This window comes from Amphiura filiformis, chromosome 14 (genome assembly GCF_039555335.1).
Source record: "Amphiura filiformis chromosome 14, Afil_fr2py, whole genome shotgun sequence".
Taxonomy (NCBI): Eukaryota; Metazoa; Echinodermata; class Ophiuroidea; order Amphilepidida; family Amphiuridae; genus Amphiura; species Amphiura filiformis.
Genome location: NC_092641.1, coordinates 53,849,093 through 53,867,782, shown reverse-complemented (window position 1 = coordinate 53,867,782; position 18,690 = coordinate 53,849,093). Strand labels below are relative to the sequence as shown.

Below are 18,690 nucleotides of genomic sequence, written 5' to 3'. Positions count from 1 at the left end.
TTAGCTATAAAGAGAAATTTTGTTGACTTGGTAATTCACTCCTATGGTAATCTTTCACTCCTGTGAGTAACTTGGAACAGCCATATCTGGCCAATCAGGGGTCAGAATTCCAATCTGGGGTCAGAATTCCAATCTGAGACATTCCGCCGACAGAATACACGTCATATTTCATAAAGACAAAAGAAAGAATGATAATATCATGTTATTTTTAATTTTGTGTGACAAACCAAAATTTTTGAGTGAAATCAAAATTTTGGTTTTATGAAGCAAAATTTGAAAAAATTCTTTAAATGGCTTGAGTCAATTCCATGCTGTGACACATGATGCTTGTGTTTCCTGTAAGTTATAATAATTTCTGGAGTGATTACGTAATAGGGTGCAACTCTACTAGTCTTACTTCAAGACTGCCCTACCTGAACCCTAAACCCTAACTCTAAACTCTGTAAATGAGGACTGGACTCAAGTCCAACAAGTTACACCCTATTCTGTAATTGTACCTAATTTCTAAACATTGTTTTTTAAATTTCTATTTTTTAGTGGAAGAACACAAAAGCAGGTGGTAGAACAAGTGAGAGATGGTTTTGGTCACAGACCAGCATTTGGGTAAGTCTATTGGTTATAGGTCACTAGTCTGAATACTAGTCCCAAAATGCAAAAAGAGTCATTATAAACCATAATTATTACCCTATGGCCTAATCCTAACCATAAACTGCACTCTAACCCTAAGTGAGAGATTAGTCTGAATGGTCACTAGTCCCAAAACCCAAAAAGAGTCGTTATAAACCCTAATTATTACCCTATGGCCTAACCCTCACCATAACCCTAATCCTAACCTAAAATGCCCTGAACCCTCTAACGTTAGCTTTAATCGGACTAATGACCCTTCAGACAAATGGGCTGTTCCCAGTTTGAAGCTATTTATTGATTATTCAGAAAGCAAAATTTTGCAAAGTTCTCACAACTTATATTGTGGAGGTTGGTAGCCTGCGACCAGCATCCACTGACTGGTTTCGGGTGTTGCGGTAGCAGGAAACTGTTCATCTGGTTGGTAGAAGCAACAGGGGTTGACCCTCTTTCTATTAGATGAATGGATGAGTGAGTCGTAAGCTGGTGGAAGCTTGTGGCGTCCCTTTTTCTTTCAAGATCACTCACTATGTACTTGATGTGGATGGCCTCCAAACCAATTTTCCTCCGGGATATTTATAGATACTTTTCAAATAAAGTCTGTAAAGTGTGAAGTATGTCTAAATTATTTGCAATTATTTAGCACTTATATGTGGCCCTCATACTCGTCCATCCCACCATGTACATCTAATGATATACATAATTCATTACCCTCGCTGAACAAGGGTTTGAACCACCTCCACCTCTGGAATTCTTTTATCATATTATTGCGATACAAAATTGAACATAATGTGACACAATCTATAAGAATAAGTCTAATGTCAGCATTTCATTATTCATTCACACTTAACAAACTGCAAAAGTATGGTCCAACCTCCATTCAAATTGGTCTTCTGGTTATGAATGCTTCTCCAACTTTAAAAGCAACATATCAATGCTATGTTTTCATCATAACTCATAGCAACATTAGATTTGTTCCTCTTGTCACATAATGGCTTTAATTAATGCACTCAAGTAATCCCACATCAAAATAAATGGATTCTGAAATTTCAACGAGGAGTGGTAATTAACCAATTGAAACATGTTTAATTAGGCTTTTATTGAATTATCATTATGAAAACATGGTTTTAATGGAAAAGTATGATTGTTTTGGTATGTTTAATGCTTCTGTGGCATTAATATAGAAATATTTTGGCAAGGCAAATATTGTCCACATGTTTCAATCATGCTCATAAATATTATTGTGTCATTTGGTTCCTTTCAGCTTAAATGCCTCTCGTGTGTCAGCCCGAAGTCTAGGAGCACCCAGAACAACCACACCCCTCACAATAGACTTAACGGAGACCATTGTGTCGGATGCTCACAGTGCCCCTGACCTCTCGTTTCCACGGGAACCGTATGGCGAGATGGAGCACCACCGGATGGACTCTCGCAGCATGACACACCCTCAGTCCGATGCCATGACTTCGCCATCATCAACTCCCGTCACCCCCGTACATGAGAACTCTAGAATAGCCATTCATAAAGGAGTGTCTAGTTCCAGTATAACGATCACAGTATACGGTGAACGAGGACAACTCCTCGCAGGACGCCGTGAGTCGAGACATGGACGACGTCCGATTAGGAATCAGCTCTCTAGGGATCAACGGAGGCAATGCGGAGGATGCGGCAGGGTTCACATCGGCGTCGGAGGCGGAGCTGCCAGCGATGAACGGGACGGGCAGAACAGACGGTTTGAGTATGCATTGTACTACTAACACTTCCAATACCAGTATCCCTAGTTGTAACTTACGTTTAGATTTAGATGGTGTTGTAATGCGCAAACCTTTATTAGATAGCTCGGGTGACGGCGGCAGAAACTAGGCCCCGGACGAGTGCCTATGAGTGAACTTAGCCTTAGCTCCAGTAACAGAACTAGTATTAGCTCATCAGATAGGTCTAGGGACACTACCGAAGAAAGGCTCGCTGCTCTCGAAGCCCTCGAAGATAGCGACTCTTCTTGTAGCGATTTTGAGGAGGTTTTGACCCCGACCAAGCGTATTGAGCCAGTTATAGTGCAACAGAGCAATGAGGAGTTGTCACAGGCTAGGCCGTCAAGCAGTAGCAGCGAGGAAAGCGAAGTCAAACCGAGCCAGTCGAGTAGTAGTACTAGTAGTAGCCCGTCTAGCGGCAGCGCAGATCTAGACCTCATCCAAGCGCGTATAGACACTAGGGTACACTTAAGCCGTAGCATAGACGAAGCGCTGAAAGTAGCTCATGAACTTTCTAGTCCCACCGATGACCAGTATACGGTGTCTAGTTTTGAGACTAGAAGTTTAGAGTCCTTTGCCCCAGATCACGGTGACAATCAATTAACAAAGATTCCACTATCGGGGTTGCCCGATATAGCTTTACACGGGGAAGAGAACCCGTTCTTATTCACGGGCAAACATAGCCTCACTTTTTCAGAAGACGAAGAAGTGGAAGAAAATTTAGGCATCACGAACAAAAAATTGCAAGTGCTCGAGGACAATTTAGACGAGACTTCCGCAAACTTGCAACAGTTAGAGCTTAGCTTAGCCGAGACAAGAGAGAGCCTTAAGGCCATGGAGACCGATGTTTTGTCAAGCGATTCTGACGAAGAAGACGCCAGGGTCGAACGGGTTTTGCAGCAGGCTCGCGAGGTTCAAGAGAGGCTGATGCAGCCCCTTAGTAGTTACCAAATACAACCCAAAGACACCAAAGATGTTGACAAATCTTCCTTAGTCAATATAGAAAATGTAGGAATGCAGTCCAAACCTCTAGAAACCGTCCAAGAGGTGGACATCACACCAGAAAGCTAAGAGAAAACCGAGTTAAGCCCGGTTTCTGTTCAAGATTCGCAAACTGAGAGTTTGGTCTCGGGCGCGACTCCTGCTACCTCACCAACTGAGAGTAGATTTGCATTGTCTCAAGCCAATAATAACGTGCCAAATTTGTCTGATTTAGAGACAATTGCCATCGTCCCTCAGGATAATGATGATGATAACAATAGACCACCTACTTCTCCTTCCAAAACAGGTCATTTTGTAAGCGAGCTTAGGCTTAAAATTGTTCGCTCACCGCCCATGAGCCCTCGAGATGTAGATGAGCATGAGGACGAGTCAAAGCGTGATAGTAAGCACAGTATTGGTAGCGATGACTCGGCAAGGCAAACATTCGCAGGACGTAATGTAGACGATATTTTAAACAGTAAAGAGGTTAGCTTTCCCAATTTAGAGAACGAAAGTATACGAGTGCATTGTAACATGAGCGTGTCCGACCGTAGCGACGCGAGCAGCAGCAGCAGCGATGTGAGCGATTCCGACTCCACTAGCTCTAACGATAGTTGCGTGTATCAGTACAAAGTTGCCGAGGCTAAGTTTACCAAATCCCATGGGGGGACTGGGTTTACGAGCAGCTCGAGTGATGAGGGCGAGCAAGAAGTATTACTTAATGACATACACCACCCGGTGACGAACGGTTTGCTTTCTAGGCATGCGCTAGGCAATGGGGGCATCATTCGTGAGATTCCTGAAAACGGCGAGTTGTTTGATGATCTGCAGAGTGGGGGTGAACTCCTGGACGGGGAGGGAGAGTCAATAGCTAACTCTGACGATTTTGATTGATTTTGATTTTATTTTTCACTCCCCCCGCTTGATTGGTTATGTCTTCATCGTTATTTTACGTTCAGTTTTGCATGGTTAATCAATCCAACAGTCATACATCATACCATGTAGCAGTTCTTATAAGTTTACATACCCACATCATAAGAGGCAGTAGGATATAGCTAGTGTTATTTTTCAGTTTCTCGTGCGTAACGCCGGATCGCTGCTACGACGTGTATGTCCTTCCTAACGACAAGATGACTGCTAAAATTCAAAAGAATTGGAAAACTCAAAATACACAGCATCACTACATACAACATTAAAGTTTGACCACAAAGCGAAAAGATGTTGATCTTTTTTTTAACCGATATAACATTACATACTTCATATGATGGGATGTTCTTTTTGTTCATTGTTGAAATTTTAGTCCCTGTTAATTGTATTGTGCCTGGGAAAGTTTTTCCACAGAAGAGTTCAGGCTGAATGTTTTATAACAATTCACTGTTACTGAACTAGATTGCATGTGACTTACAAATATGTTTTAGTTCATTTTAGATATAATTTTCGATACATATTATCAATAAATTGATTATTGCATGTAGGCATAATCAATAAGTTGTCACTGCGGGATAGGCCGATTAGTCTCATTCCTAAGATTATGCGCCTCTTAACCCATGTATGAGAACGTAACAGGTATAATGTTTTGGAATGAGATGTGCTAAATACTCATCTACAGGAAACAAAGTTGCTTTAAATCCATTGTTACAGGTATGGGTTAGTGACATTTGTAGCAGGAGATGAGATTGATAACGGCTCTGTTCTGCAGTGAATGTCAGAATTCTATTAGTTTCTTGTTTGCAGCTATTTTTGTTACTGTTTATTTTGTTAGCTCGTTTGAAATGACAGGTTTTACTTGTGTTATTGGGATTTTGTCGTTTGTTTTGATTGTGGTATCGATTCTTTGTCAAACGGCTATTCCAGTTGAAATCCATACACCCCCTATGGAAGACATGACCTTAATCATCCACAATTTCAAATAGGGTTACCTGAATGGGTGACTCCATTTGAAATCTACACTCCCTGTGTGGGAGATTAAGCTCATGCCATCCACAGGGGGTGTATGGATTTCACCTGGAATAGCCTATCTGTTTGTGAGTTTTGTCTCATTGTACATGTCAAGGGGTTTGTGCAAGAAGGCCCCATCATCAGTAGCTGCCAGGTGTCATATCTGTAGTTATGTATACAATATAGAATGAAGAGATTATCAAATGTCTATAGGGCAGCTATTTTGTTATATTATATAGGCTTTCTGTACTAACAGTGGAAATTTTGTTTTTATCCATGCAAGATGAGGTGATATGCTACAGGATTTTGCTCTCTTCCAAAGACAAGATATGGTAATTTCTTTATGAAAAAGAAGTATGCTGGCTTTAATGGTAGAGATCAACAAATAGGCCTATATGAAACCTGTTTAAATCTAAGAAACATATTGTCAAGAAATCCTGTTTGGTGCGAAAAAAGAAGCCTTGTAGGTAGGAAAAACAAATGCCTGCGTGCACACTGCACACAAACCCATATACAACACACCCCCACACACACACCAACAAACACACCCCTACACGTTGTCACCGACAAATGTGGACCCTAACAGTGTTACTATATCCCATATGCATTTTTACGGCGTGTAGCGCACTCTACTGCTCTCTTACAACCGTGGACGTCCATGGTTTCTGTGGGTCAACAGTTTATGAGTGAAATATCTTAGGCGAGTCCACGTTTGTCAGTGAAATGAAACGCACCATAGTCATACGACAAAATGTTTTTCAGGGTCACAGTCTCATTGAAGGTGGACTGATATTTCATACAATTTTATTTTTGTTTTAGGACATATCCATTTAAAAATCATACACACCAGTATGAAAATGACACTTTTCTCCCACGTTAATAATCATCCATCTCATACTTAATAGTTTCATTTGATTTATCGATGGCAAAGAGATCAGGCTTCCATTACAACTTACCCGATGGGCAGTGGGCACCCAGTCAGTCATGTCAATATTAGCTCAGTAGATTGGCACGGCTTATTTTTCTCAGTGTCGCAAGCGAGGCATGAAGTGTCGCAACAGTTACTATATCAATGTGCCATTAACTATCTAGATTGAACCATGTTGGTCAACAATTGTGATTTTGCTTTCAAAACTATGGTATTATTTTCATATTAACACATTTGTCCCTGATTGTGTCTTTGTAGAATGAATAGGACAAAAATTGTCACTTCTAGGTTCAAAACATGAAAAAAGGAGTATTCTTTAACCCTAACCCGCCTGTATACTACAAAATACTACTTGATATACAGGGGTAGCGCTAGAACTAAACACTCCAGTGTCCGCAGGGACCCCCAAACTTGCAGAAAATTAAAAAGTAGGGGTCCGGAGTAGAGTTTAGTGAGTCCGAGTTGCACAAATGCAGCATAAATGGTATGTCTGCAATAGCGCTAGATCGAAAAACTGGGGGTCTGCAGGGACCCCCGAACTTACAGAAAATTTAAAAACAGGGGGTCCGAACTCTATTTTGGTGGGTCCGGGACCCCAAAAAGCGACCTAGCGCTACCCCTGGATATATGCGCTGTTAGTGCGCGCATCCCACGTGGTGTGATGACGCAATCGCCCTAAGTGATATATAGGCACGGTTTCGCTGACCAGCGAAGCCCAAGACCTGTGACAAAGTGTCGCGGACCGAGTGCTTGGCATGCGAGGGGTCTCGGGTTCGAATCCCACCCAGAGCAAACAACTTTTTTCTTTCTTTTCTCTCTTTCCCTTCCCGTCGCCAAAAAGCCCTTAGGGGGTTAGGTTACCACTATCGAAACTCAGTGTAGGCTTCCTTAACCCTAACCCGCCTGTATACTACAAAATACTACTTGATATATGCGCTGTTCGTGCGCGCATCCCACGTAGTGTGATGACGCAAACCCTAAGTGATATATAGGCACGGTTTCGCTGGCCAGCAAAGCCCAAGACCTGTGGCAAAGTGTCGCCGACCAAGTGCTTGGCATGCGAGGGGTCTCGGGTTCGAATCCCCAGAGCAAACAACTTCTTTCTTTCTTTTCTCTCTTTATTCTTTCCCTTCCCGTCGCCAAAAAGCCCTTGGGGGTTAGGGTTAATGTAATATTACACGGAATTAGGCTTAGGGTTAGGATTAGCTTACACAAAATAATTACATGACCCAAAAATGTGTTGATTAATTTCAGAAAACAAAATAAATCCAGTTGAAAACATTTGACTTAAAAATAAAATGGAATTTGAGTTGGGCAACATGGACATGGCACATACATTACACATGATCTATTGGTCTGAAGCTTGGTAGCGAATATTAAAAGTCCATTCCGCATTTGACTTGAAATGGACTACAATTTGCAAGTCAAACTGCATGGCCATTGGGCTGTTCCAGTTGAAATCCACACTACCCCTGTGGAAGATGTTGGAAATATCTTCCATAGAGGGAGTATGTTTTTCAAATGCAATTGGCCAGGGTTAATCATTTTGAAACCCATACTCCCCCTGTGTTATGTCTTCACCTATATCTTACACAACTGGAGTGAGTATTTCAAATGGAAGTTACCCAATTGTCTATCCCATTCAAAATTCATACTCCCTCTGTGGAATACTTTAGCTAAATCTTCCACTGGGGGAGTGAGGATATCAGAAGGAATTGCCCATTACATGATGAATGGATCTAGGGTACATATGCACAGTCAGGCAACTAAGCTATTACTGGTAATGCATGTAATGTAATACCGGTCATTGATGGTTTACGAGCCCTTTAAGAGCTTGCCCTTTAGTGCCGCATGTCTATTCTGGGTGCGTTGTTTTTCGGTTGAGGTATTCTCGTTTTCTGTCATCGTTTTGCGTCTAGACATGTGTAAGCGATTTTGTCGTTGAATATCATGCTGTGTACCTCTGTCTCGCTCGTACTAGTAGTTACTGCTATTATGTAGCTTAACTTACAATATTTATGCGCAATCAGTCCAGGCACCCTAAGTGCATTTATAGTTCAGTTTTGTTGTTGTTGATGTTTTATCAGTTGCTGGTATGGTATATGAATAGTCATGGCTGTCATATGTGTATGTAGATTTTTCTTGCAGTATTCATATCTAGTACCGTACATGCATCTCTTGCTGATAATGCATGCATCTGTTGTGGATAATACAATTTGGAAAATGGACGGACGAACAAACAAAAACATTACAGGTGCATTTATATGAGTACCACAAAAACTTGAAATTTATCTATTTATTTTGTTTGTTTGTTGAAATGGTTGCACAATGTGTAGACAGATATGCTTGGGTCCTGATAGGACCAGGCTCAAACAAAATGCGCAAGCCAGGCTGAAAGCAATATATTATGCAGACTGGCTTGTATTGAAAATAGACAGAAATAGATTTGAAGATAAAGATTGAGGAAAACAAGGCTACTCTCAACAACATACAATCAACATACAATCATATGAACAATTTTACTGTAAGACTTCGGGTCAAGAGAAAGGAAATTCCCAATCCAATCTCAACTGAAACTGAGGCTTAGGTGAAGTGATAATAAAACTCAGATTTCAGTGGTAGCCTAACATGGCTCATAAGATCAGGATCAACAACTATCTACCAGGCAATAAGGACTAGTATAATAGTTAATATCCTGGGTTTGCTACCTGACCAGTGTTACTTGAGCTGTGACTTATGAGCCAAATTGGGCGCTTTATTTCCCATCTGGGTGTCGTTTCAACAGGTATTGCTGCAAAAAGTAGCTCAATCAGTGAAGCGCTAGACTTGGGTGCACGAGTGCTTGACGGTATACGAATTTGAGCTCCTGCAGTGTCTATTTCTGTCCTGGTGGAAAAGTAGAGCTACAATGTAGCTTGAAATTCCCCGGGGCAAGGAACTTGAGCTAATTGTCCTGGTCTACCATGTCTACCTGTATGAAACTTGTAGAGCTGATCCTGGCTGGTTATTATGTAGCCTCAATGATGCTAAATGGTTTCCAAGGTATCTCCGAGAGCAAATTGGTCCGCAACTTTCTGTAAACCGTAATGGTGTTATGTAACTGCAGTAAAATTTGTTGCTTTTTTTTCTGAATAGGAATTAATTGTTTAGAGCAAAATTATTTGACTTGAGTGTTTTCCACCCAATTTGGGCTGAAAATGTGGCAACCATGTGTCAGACAGGTCTTGTGATGGTGTCTAAAAAAACAGGGGCGAGTCGAAACCACAAGTAGTAAGTGTGAATTTCAAAAGTCATGCCTTATCTACAGCATGAAGAAGCACACCATGTAGCAATTAGCGCTCCCATACACACACACTTGTTCTGTGATCTTTGAAGTTAAGTGCATAATGCTATAAAACAGTCTAGAGATTTTAAAAGAGCAAGTTTGGTGGTTGTTGTTGCCAGTTGTTTATCAACATTATCCTGGGAAGGGGTGCTCAGATAGTGACGTGACATGAATTTGTCGATATGCAAGTTTCAACATAGGGGGTCTTTGAAGAGCCGGTAATAAGCACAAAATAGGGTTCTCTTTGGGACAGTTGCTAAATGGAGTTTTTCAAGGGTAGATGATAAAATGTGATGCGATCCAGCCAAATGTGTCCGATGTTGTTCAAAATCAAAATTCAGTTTTCAATTTCATTACATGAGCCATTTTCAGAGCATTATTTTGCTGAAAACCCCATCATAATTAGACTTATGGTTCCAGAGATATGGCTATTTTAGTGTTGCTCAGAACAATAAAATACAAAGTAAGTTGAATACTATTATAGATTATATCTCAAAATCAATATTTCCGACATTCGACTCATTTTGTTTGATCGCATCAAAATATGGGGGCTTGCAGGGAGATAAAATCCTTGGTACTTGTTATTTTTAGTTCAGTAATCTTAATTCCTGTAAGCTTTTTCAGAATCTCATAAATGGTAAAAGTAGAAATATTGAAAAAGACAGTCTTGCAGTGAGGACTTTACCAAACAAAGGGAGTTCGGATTGAGGACAAATAAGAAACATGTGGGATCTTGGGGGGGGGGGGTGTGGGCGGAGCATAATGCACATAATAGTACTGAGTGAACACCCAGGAACATTATCCTGTATAACATTGTACAATTTGCTGTTAGATAGATGTTTCCAAAGAGCATTGCAGCATTTTACATTCCATTTCAAAAATTGATGCAATTGATTTGAACCAAATAGCGTTTTGATTAGATGTCGCTCATCAACGTTGAAGCAGCGTGGGATTTGAAATTGATCAAGGGTGTCATAATTAGGTTATGTATCTGCTGAATACCACATCATGCGATATTGGGCTGTTCTGGTTGAAATCTGCACACCCCCTGTGGAAGACATGATCGTAATTTCCCACAAGGGGGTGTAGATTTCAAAAAGAGTCGCCCATTCAGGTAATTCCATTTGAAATTCACACTCCTTGTGCGGAAGATTGAAGTTAGGACTACAATTGGGGGTGTATGGATTTCAACTGGAATAGCACATTGGATGTAAATTGTTTTAACAACCAAGTTACGATTTCAGTGGTGCGAAGAACAACTCCATATGTATTATGTAAATATGATTAATCAAGCGTCCCAATTGTGCCACACAAAATGCTTATGAGTAGACTATGTATTTACCATGGGTAAAACATGTGCGCTTATATAATACACTCCTTCAGGAAACTTAACCCCATGGGCACTTCCGGCCCAATGCTCGGTCTCTAAGGACTATTTTGATTGCTTACAAGGAGGGGTGTATCACGTATTGAGCCAATCACAGATATGATAAGAAAGATAAGTAGAACTGAAGGGGTTAAGCTTTAAAAGTGCCAAGAGATCTAAACTCTAATTCGATTGGTTACTTAAATGATTATATCATGTAGTTATCCAATCAGAGGCGTTGTAAGAAAAGCAGCAGTGCCCATGGGGTTAACAGTTGAACAGACACTAGTAATTAACCAAATATAATCTCATTCCTATATATATCTAGACTTGCATTGGAAAGAAATATATATAGGCTTCTGCAAATTGATGCGGCAATGTAGGCCAAGCATGCTAAAACAATTTTTGGGATAAATGGAGCTTGATTATCAGAATCGGAAAGCTGTGCCAGGGATGGGGTTAGAATGTCGCCTTGCAGAGCGTATGTGTAGGTCTTCTATTTGGGTTTGTGTTTTTACAGGATTTATCATATGATGTGTGTCTCATGCTTGCATGCATGCATAAGTTTATTAATAGTCATTGCTGTGCAGCGGGATATTTTTGGTGGTATTACTATTTTGTGATGTTAAATTGACTGTTTTCAGTTTCTTCATTGTGGATTCAAACAGCTAGGCCATACACATTCAACGTATGTGTCAAAAATATTTTGCAGGCTTTAAAATGTGCTGCTCTGAAATTAACCGCAAAAATCAAAACCTCACGAAAATTTCCCGCTATATATTAATAGTTCAGCCAAAATGGTCTAGTTTCCAATAGCATAGTTCAATATCTTCACTTTTCAAAATGTGACCTAACTTTTTGTACCCAACACATTCAAGGGTCATTCTGTGAGTGTATGAAGCTATTGGGGTTAAAGAACTGTGTCCAATAGATGAGCATGTTTGTTATTTTATCCTTCCCATCATGCACCATTCATGTTGTACGTTCTGTATAGTTCTGTGCAGTTGCATGTGTGTGTTGTAGAAAATTATGTTAAATTGCCAAAGTATTTTCTTAAAAAACCTATTTGGTTAAAAGGGTTGACATGCTCTCTTAGTTTTAAGGAGGGCGATATACAGCCCTCCCTAAAGGCTCACCTCTAATCCCCGAGGCATATGATTATAAATGCTTGTCCTAAAGATAGTAACATGTTATGCGGTGACGTCTGCAGGTTTTCAATAGTGTGGGCCATGGGTCTCGATTCCCTCGACTGTTCAAAAATCATAAGCCAATTCCCCATTTTACCCCGACTGGGTACATTTCTTCAACTGACTGACAAAAGTAGGGGCATGACCCAAGCGCCTCCCCCTTTGTGCACACCACTGAAATATTTTTATGAAGCAGCTTGCATGAGTAATCTCATAAACATCAAGAAATCAATTTCCAGTAGCCTACCAGAGAATTTGGGTTAAGAATCTGTAATTTGATCTTTACAAAAAGATAACCTAGTAAGGAAATGCCAAATCGCACATTTAAGAACAAGCAAAGTAGTTAAAAAGGGTTACCACATTTTGGAAGAATCAAATGGTTCCCTAAATTCCAGTTTCAAGAAGTTTGATTCTCCCACATGCAACCAAATTCTAACCCTGAAACTGAGGACTATATTGTAGCATGATACAAGCCTTATGATATCATGTGACACCTCTCTTAAAAAACTGCATCATGGGAAGACAGATTAAAATGGGTTGGGGAAAAGTGATATGTTATAGTTTGCATGTAGAGATGAGTTTTGCAATGATTTGTTGGGAGTTTTTATGGTGCCATAAAGTGATACATCATTGTTGCATGTATCGTGATGCGGTTGCACCGATCTGTGGGGAGTTTGAACGATGCCTGGTTGTTAATGTTAGTGCTTGGTGATCTGCATGTTGTGTTGCACTTAATGAATTGATAATAATCAGTTTGTGCATGCTCGATTTGTCTCTGATTTTTGTTTTCGTGTCATCGTTTTAATTTCCCTAATGGTTATGAGCCGTGATAATAAGGGTAACCTGTTAAAAGTGCCGACTTGGGGAAATGGGGAATTGATTAGGAATTGAAAAAGCTATAACTAGTAATTGGGTATTGACTGAAATGAATCGGATTTCATTCGTACTCAATAATAATGATGATTATGAACGGATTTCTCATCTGAACTGAATAATAATGTTGATTATTAACATATCCGTTGCATCTTGGTGAGAAGTCATGCTCTAATAGGTTTGATTTTTTTTTTAGTATTAAGAACTTTTTACAACTTATAGGTTTAAACTTTAACATTCATGGAGAGGTTTTTATTGCAATTTATTCCTTTTTCGTTATTTTTATAGACCACATTTGCTGGAACAACCAGTCCTCATCAATATCACACACACATCATACAACATGATTTAATAAGAAATTTGACTCGATAGTTTGTCCAAAAATTACATGATAACCTTAATGCTTTTTTGTGTTATGTACTAATGAACAATTTTGCACCCTTTTTTTAGTAGTAAACAAACAACATGTATGCAACTAACTTATTAACTATAATCCTCATTATCTGCACAATCCTCAGAGGGCACAGTTCAGTGGTTATGTCAAGTGCAATTATATAATGCTGTGTAGAATAACTGTGTAGTGGAAATGATGATTAATAAAACCCAAACACTTGTAGTGATCCAATACTAACTGGATAGTGGTGAATTAACACATTTATGCCGCACCCAACTCCCCCAAATTTTAATTTTGGATCAATCAAATGCTACTCATTGCTGTTGATAGATTTAACTTTTTTTTTTTAAATTAGGTTCTTTTGTGATGCTAATTGTAATGACAGTAACTCGTTTGGCAATTTCATCCTTAAGCTATAATTTATCTTTCAGAATTTGGATGTGTAAGATCAAACTTTTATTGTGGTAATAAAATAGTGACCAACTTCAAATGCTTGTTTAATGACTATCTTGGGGAGTCCCTTTGCAGTGTTCACTATACTTTGTTGTGCTAAATAAAGTATTCCTTTATCAAAATTGGCCTAATTTTGACAAAACAGGCAAGATTCATCATTAAGAATGACCATTCTCTTGGCCTCAAAGTGCATGCACCAAAATCACAACATACAGCTTCAAAGTGAACTCTTGTCTCCAAAAGTTATGTCCTGATGTTCAAAAAAGAAGGGGGCATACAAACAATTTCTATCGAATTTCAACAATTTCCATAATAAATGAAGAAGGGCAGCAAAGAAAACTTGGCTGAAGTAGGATTTGAACTGGCCACCTCTGGATTGCAAATCTTGTCCATTGTTCTACCGTCTGAGCTATCTTTCACACTTTATAGATCCCCAGCCATTATAGAGCTGGATAGCTCAGATGGTAGAGCACTGGACTCGCAATCCAGAGGTCACTGGTTCAAATCCCGTTTCAGCCAAATTTGTTATACTTCTCTTCATAATTTTAATACTATAATTTCCATAATAGTTGAAATTCCCTTAGACTTTGCCTTTCAAAGTATTATACTGTCAACCCCAGGATGATTTTTAAAGGGTACTTCATCAATAACAAGTTAAGCATACTTCTCATCTCCAAACTCAGCATGCTGCATGTTTCCAATTATCTTTTGCATTTTATCATTTTGTCTTGTCACTCTCATTTGCTGTGCAGCCCATTAAAGAAATAAAAATTCCCTTTAAAAGGGAAAGCTAGCTTCAAAACAAAGAGAAATCCAACTTTCAGAAAACCGTGCTATATGTTTTAACCAATGAGATTAGACTTGAGTCCGGACTCCGCCCTGCACGTAACGCTATGGTAAATCCACCATATTGGTTAGTCGCACATGGGAGATAACAAAAATGTACCTTTGGCAATAGCTCTTGAGCGTTACAAGTAGGCATACATCGGTTATCATGCTTTATCGGCACAACGCATTACGCTCAAAATACAAAGAAGCATGTCCTTCAAATCAAAGTTTTCCGGGCTCATTGCCAAATTGAGGATGTACATTATTTTGCCCTCAGTAAGCGATGCACAAGCATGCAAGCATGGCAGAGTTTTGACTGTATAAAGTTGAATCGCTTTGGTTTTTAACAATTTTGCCTGTAAAACATCCAAACAAACCAAAAATAATCCTTGAAATTGACCACCATCTTGGCCGGGAATGTACTGCAGACTTAGCTAGTTCTTCTGATTGCAGATCACCAAACAGCTCGAGAAAAAAAGTTCCATCCTTTCTTTCTTTCAAATCTCTGCATTTAGATTAGGCTTTTCCATTTGAAATCCATACATCCCTATGGAAGACATGACCTTAATCTTTCACACAGGGAGTGTGAATTTCAAATGGGGTTACCTGAATGGGTGATTCCATTTGAAGTTTACACCCCCATGTGTGGGAAATTAAGGTCATGTCTTCCATAGGGGGTGTATGGATTTCATCTGGAATAGCTCAGATGATATTTGATATGCACAGTAAAATTTGTAAGTGGGCTTCTGAAAGAAAGTTGGGTATTCCAGCATCAACTTGAGCAGAAACTTGGGCATACATGAAGTGTTATGATGAGCTAAATTTAGATTCACTTTTGATATGCTGAGCACAGTAGGCTGTTCCAGTTGAAATTCATACACCCCCTATGGAAGATCAGACCTTAATCTTCCACACTGGGAGTGTGAATTTCAAATGGGGTTACCTAAATAGGTAGCTTCATTTGAAATCTACACTCCCTGTGTAGGAGGTTAAAGTCATGTCTTCCATATGGGGTGTATGGATTTCAAGCGGAATAGCACAGTATTTGAATTCAGACTGACTTATATGTTTTTAGTCTAGTATGCTTGAGCGCAATTGTCTAATTGAGGATCCACTCCATTTCTTTAGTGTTTCAATAAGGAGATGCTTAATGGTTATGGAGAATAAAGAAATTCAAAATATGATGAGTGAAAGCTGATATATGCATCTTATAAAATGTTCAAATTAAACCAGAATTGGCATTTTGGCGTACTTTGAGGTTCACCAAGTTCAAAGCCAGATCTATGTATCCCTAATTGAATATTCAAGTTGTACATTGTTTTAGTGTTGAGTAATTTTGGTGCTTGCAAAAAACAGGCATTCTCTTGGTCGTGCTGACTGAACACGAGCACCGGAGAAAAAACAAAAAAATCAATGGGCACATGCAGTCTGTCTGTCTGTCTCCTGGTTGGTACTCTGCGTGCACCTGCGATTAAAGCAAAGGGAACAAGATACCTGTGTGTCCTACCACTAGAATGGTTGCGCTCAAAACAAACCTTTAACGGATTGGATAGAGTTCGCTAGATTTAAAATTATATTATACTCCATATGGTGGTGCTTTTGAGGTATGATTATCAGGGCAAAAACAAATACTGAATTCAGGAATGATTATCCGGGCAAAAAGGTACTCTTTAAAGAGGAAGCCCTGACAAAGCAGTTCTTCTGGGGTGAACCAAACTTGCCTGGTTATCAAATTAATCCGTGACAAGGGTACCTCTTTTGACAGGTGCTAATTACAGTTTTAATGTTATTGCATCAATTAGCACCTGTCAAAATCACAGTAAACCTTGTCACTGATTAATTTGATAACAAGACAGGTTTGGTTCACCCCAGAAGAACTGCTCTGTCAGGGCTTCCTCTTTAATTCAACGTATCTGAAGTGACGGTTGGCTCGAGCTCAAAAACATACTTATGATACAAAAAAAGAAATAACTTGTAAGATTTTGTAAGGATTGTACAATTGTCAAATAATTTTTTTTTATTCCAACAATAAATATTAGGAATCAGATGCATATATCAAAAGTAATAAATTCTGTGTCAATGCAGCAAGCATGTTAAGCACCCCTTTAAGTTAATTGGAAATTTCAATACCAGCAAGTGGGTTTTTATATGGTACAAATGTACCACACAGGAATTAATTGGTAAACTGTGCACGTCAAATGTGATCTAAAATCTGCATTTGAAATTGACTCGTGGTTATACTGTAAAAGTGGAAATTTTCGCGCTACGTTTATTTTTGCGCTTTTCGCAATCCCAGCTGCTACCGCGAAAATAACAAGGCGCGAATATATTCCTTCTGTGTATAGGTCAATGTAAGGGAATTTAGAAACATAAATTTAAAAACAAGAGAAACAGTACAAAATTGGGAAAATGCAAAAAATTAATTGCGCAAAAATTTCTACTTTTACAGTCTCCGAAGCTATGCGGCATGCCTACTAAGCAACTCTTTCACACTATGACATTCTCATTTACTCAGGGCTATCTTCCCCCTTATGCACTACAATGTCAGTATGACGATGAACTTAGTCTTAAGGGAATGTGTTAATAATAGTACCGGAATTTGTTAAGGCATTAAAAGGTGTATGGATAAGTGTGTGGTAAAGAGGGAACAGTGGCATGGTGGATGAGGATGTTTTGGGGTCATAGGTCATAAGGTGGTGAAGTGTGTGTGTCGGCACCAACTCATGCATGTAAATCGGAATAACATTTGCACTAGTGATACTGTACTTGTAACTAGAGTCTGTTTAGGGTAACCTGATTATACTGTGTGCACAAGGCTTGATGATCCAATGGTTGTGTTGTGATAGAGTTCCAGATATTGTACCTTTCTGATGTATTGGGTTATTCCAGTTGAAATCCATACACCCACTGATGGAAGACATGACCTTAATCTTCCACACATGGAGTGTGAATTTCAAATGGGGTTACCTGAATGGGTGACTCCATTTGAAATCTACACCCTTAGTGTGGGAGATTAAGATCATGCTTTCCATAGGTGGTGTATGGATTTCATACAGAATAGCCCATTGTCTTAACAGTATATATAATGACGATCTTTATAAAAAAATTATGTAAATGGATAGTTTCAAGTCACCCTAAACAGTCTTTAAAGTAATTTTAAGCATTGAGAACTGGGTTCGTATTTCTTAATTTTGAATATTGATGCAAAGACAAGTTGGTGTATTAAAAATAACTTATATTTTGTCTTCCTTTTATGCATTTTTATCAGGTGTATGGGATATGAATCAAGTTAGAATTTAAATAATTTTCATATGCCCACACAAATGTGTAGATAATTTGTTTGGCATGCTAAATTGGAAATAATTCCTGATATGTGACTTAAAATTGGTATCAAATTGATGAGACACTTATTTGTTGAAGATAAACTTTATATAGAAACTAAATTGTTCTGATTGATCCAAAATTAACAATTGCGGTGTTTCTTTTGTGATTGATTTTGGTGCAAAAAATTGAACAATATGTGATATTTGATAGAATATTGTTGGGTTATTTTTCATATAGCATCAGAATATTAATTTCAGTTAATATAATTAACTTAAAAAGTACTACAATGAATCAAATGACAGTAACAAACTAAGCTGAAATAATTGTACTGCGATAAATTATTTTCTTGTGTGTTTTTTTCATCCACCAAATAAATATTTTTGTATTAGTTCTGTTGGTGCCAAATTTGAAACCGCCTTTGCCGCACAATCTAATACTAGTTCACCCCATTATTTGACTTTTGTATAGGCTTTTAACAATCAGTAGTATTAAGTACTAATGGACTGATCGTTAATTACACCAGAGGGGACGGGGGAATTGGGGAAATCAATTTTTTTCAGAAAAAAAACCCAATTCCTTAGTTGCATTCAGATAAAACTTCTTGATTCCCAATTGGGTGCTAAGGCGGTTGGTCAATTGGGGCATTCCCCTGACACTTGAGCATTGCCCCCAAATCCCAGTCAACACAATCAAAGTTCTGCTTTTTCGATATTTTTGA

General features: G+C 39.0%; 2 protein-coding genes and 1 non-coding gene across 3 annotated transcripts in view; all 3 read left to right on the top strand.

Moving 5' to 3' along the window:
* Positions 1-18,690, top strand: part of LOC140170310 (FERM, ARHGEF and pleckstrin domain-containing protein 1-like) — a 186,321-nt gene that overhangs the window by 141,016 nt on the left and 26,615 nt on the right. The window contains 3 exon segments of the mRNA XM_072193678.1: positions 538-603; positions 1,889-2,177; positions 2,179-2,356. Of these exon segments, the coding sequence (XP_072049779.1) occupies positions 538-603; positions 1,889-2,177; positions 2,179-2,356 (533 nt within the window).
* LOC140170312 (uncharacterized) lies at positions 2,372-3,713 on the top strand. Its single transcript, XM_072193681.1, has one exon. The coding sequence runs from the start codon at positions 2,505-2,507 to the stop codon at positions 3,444-3,446; it is 942 nt and encodes a 313-aa protein (XP_072049782.1). The 5' UTR covers positions 2,372-2,504; the 3' UTR covers positions 3,447-3,713.
* Positions 14,267-14,339, top strand: Trnaa-cgc (transfer RNA alanine (anticodon CGC)). The gene has a single exon. It is a non-coding gene; the product is annotated as a tRNA-Ala (tRNA).

Coding starts and splice junctions, on each gene's coding strand:
- LOC140170312 (XM_072193681.1), top strand. CDS start 2,505: ATGAGTGAACTTAGCCTTAGCTCCAGTAACAGAACTAGTATTAGCTCA.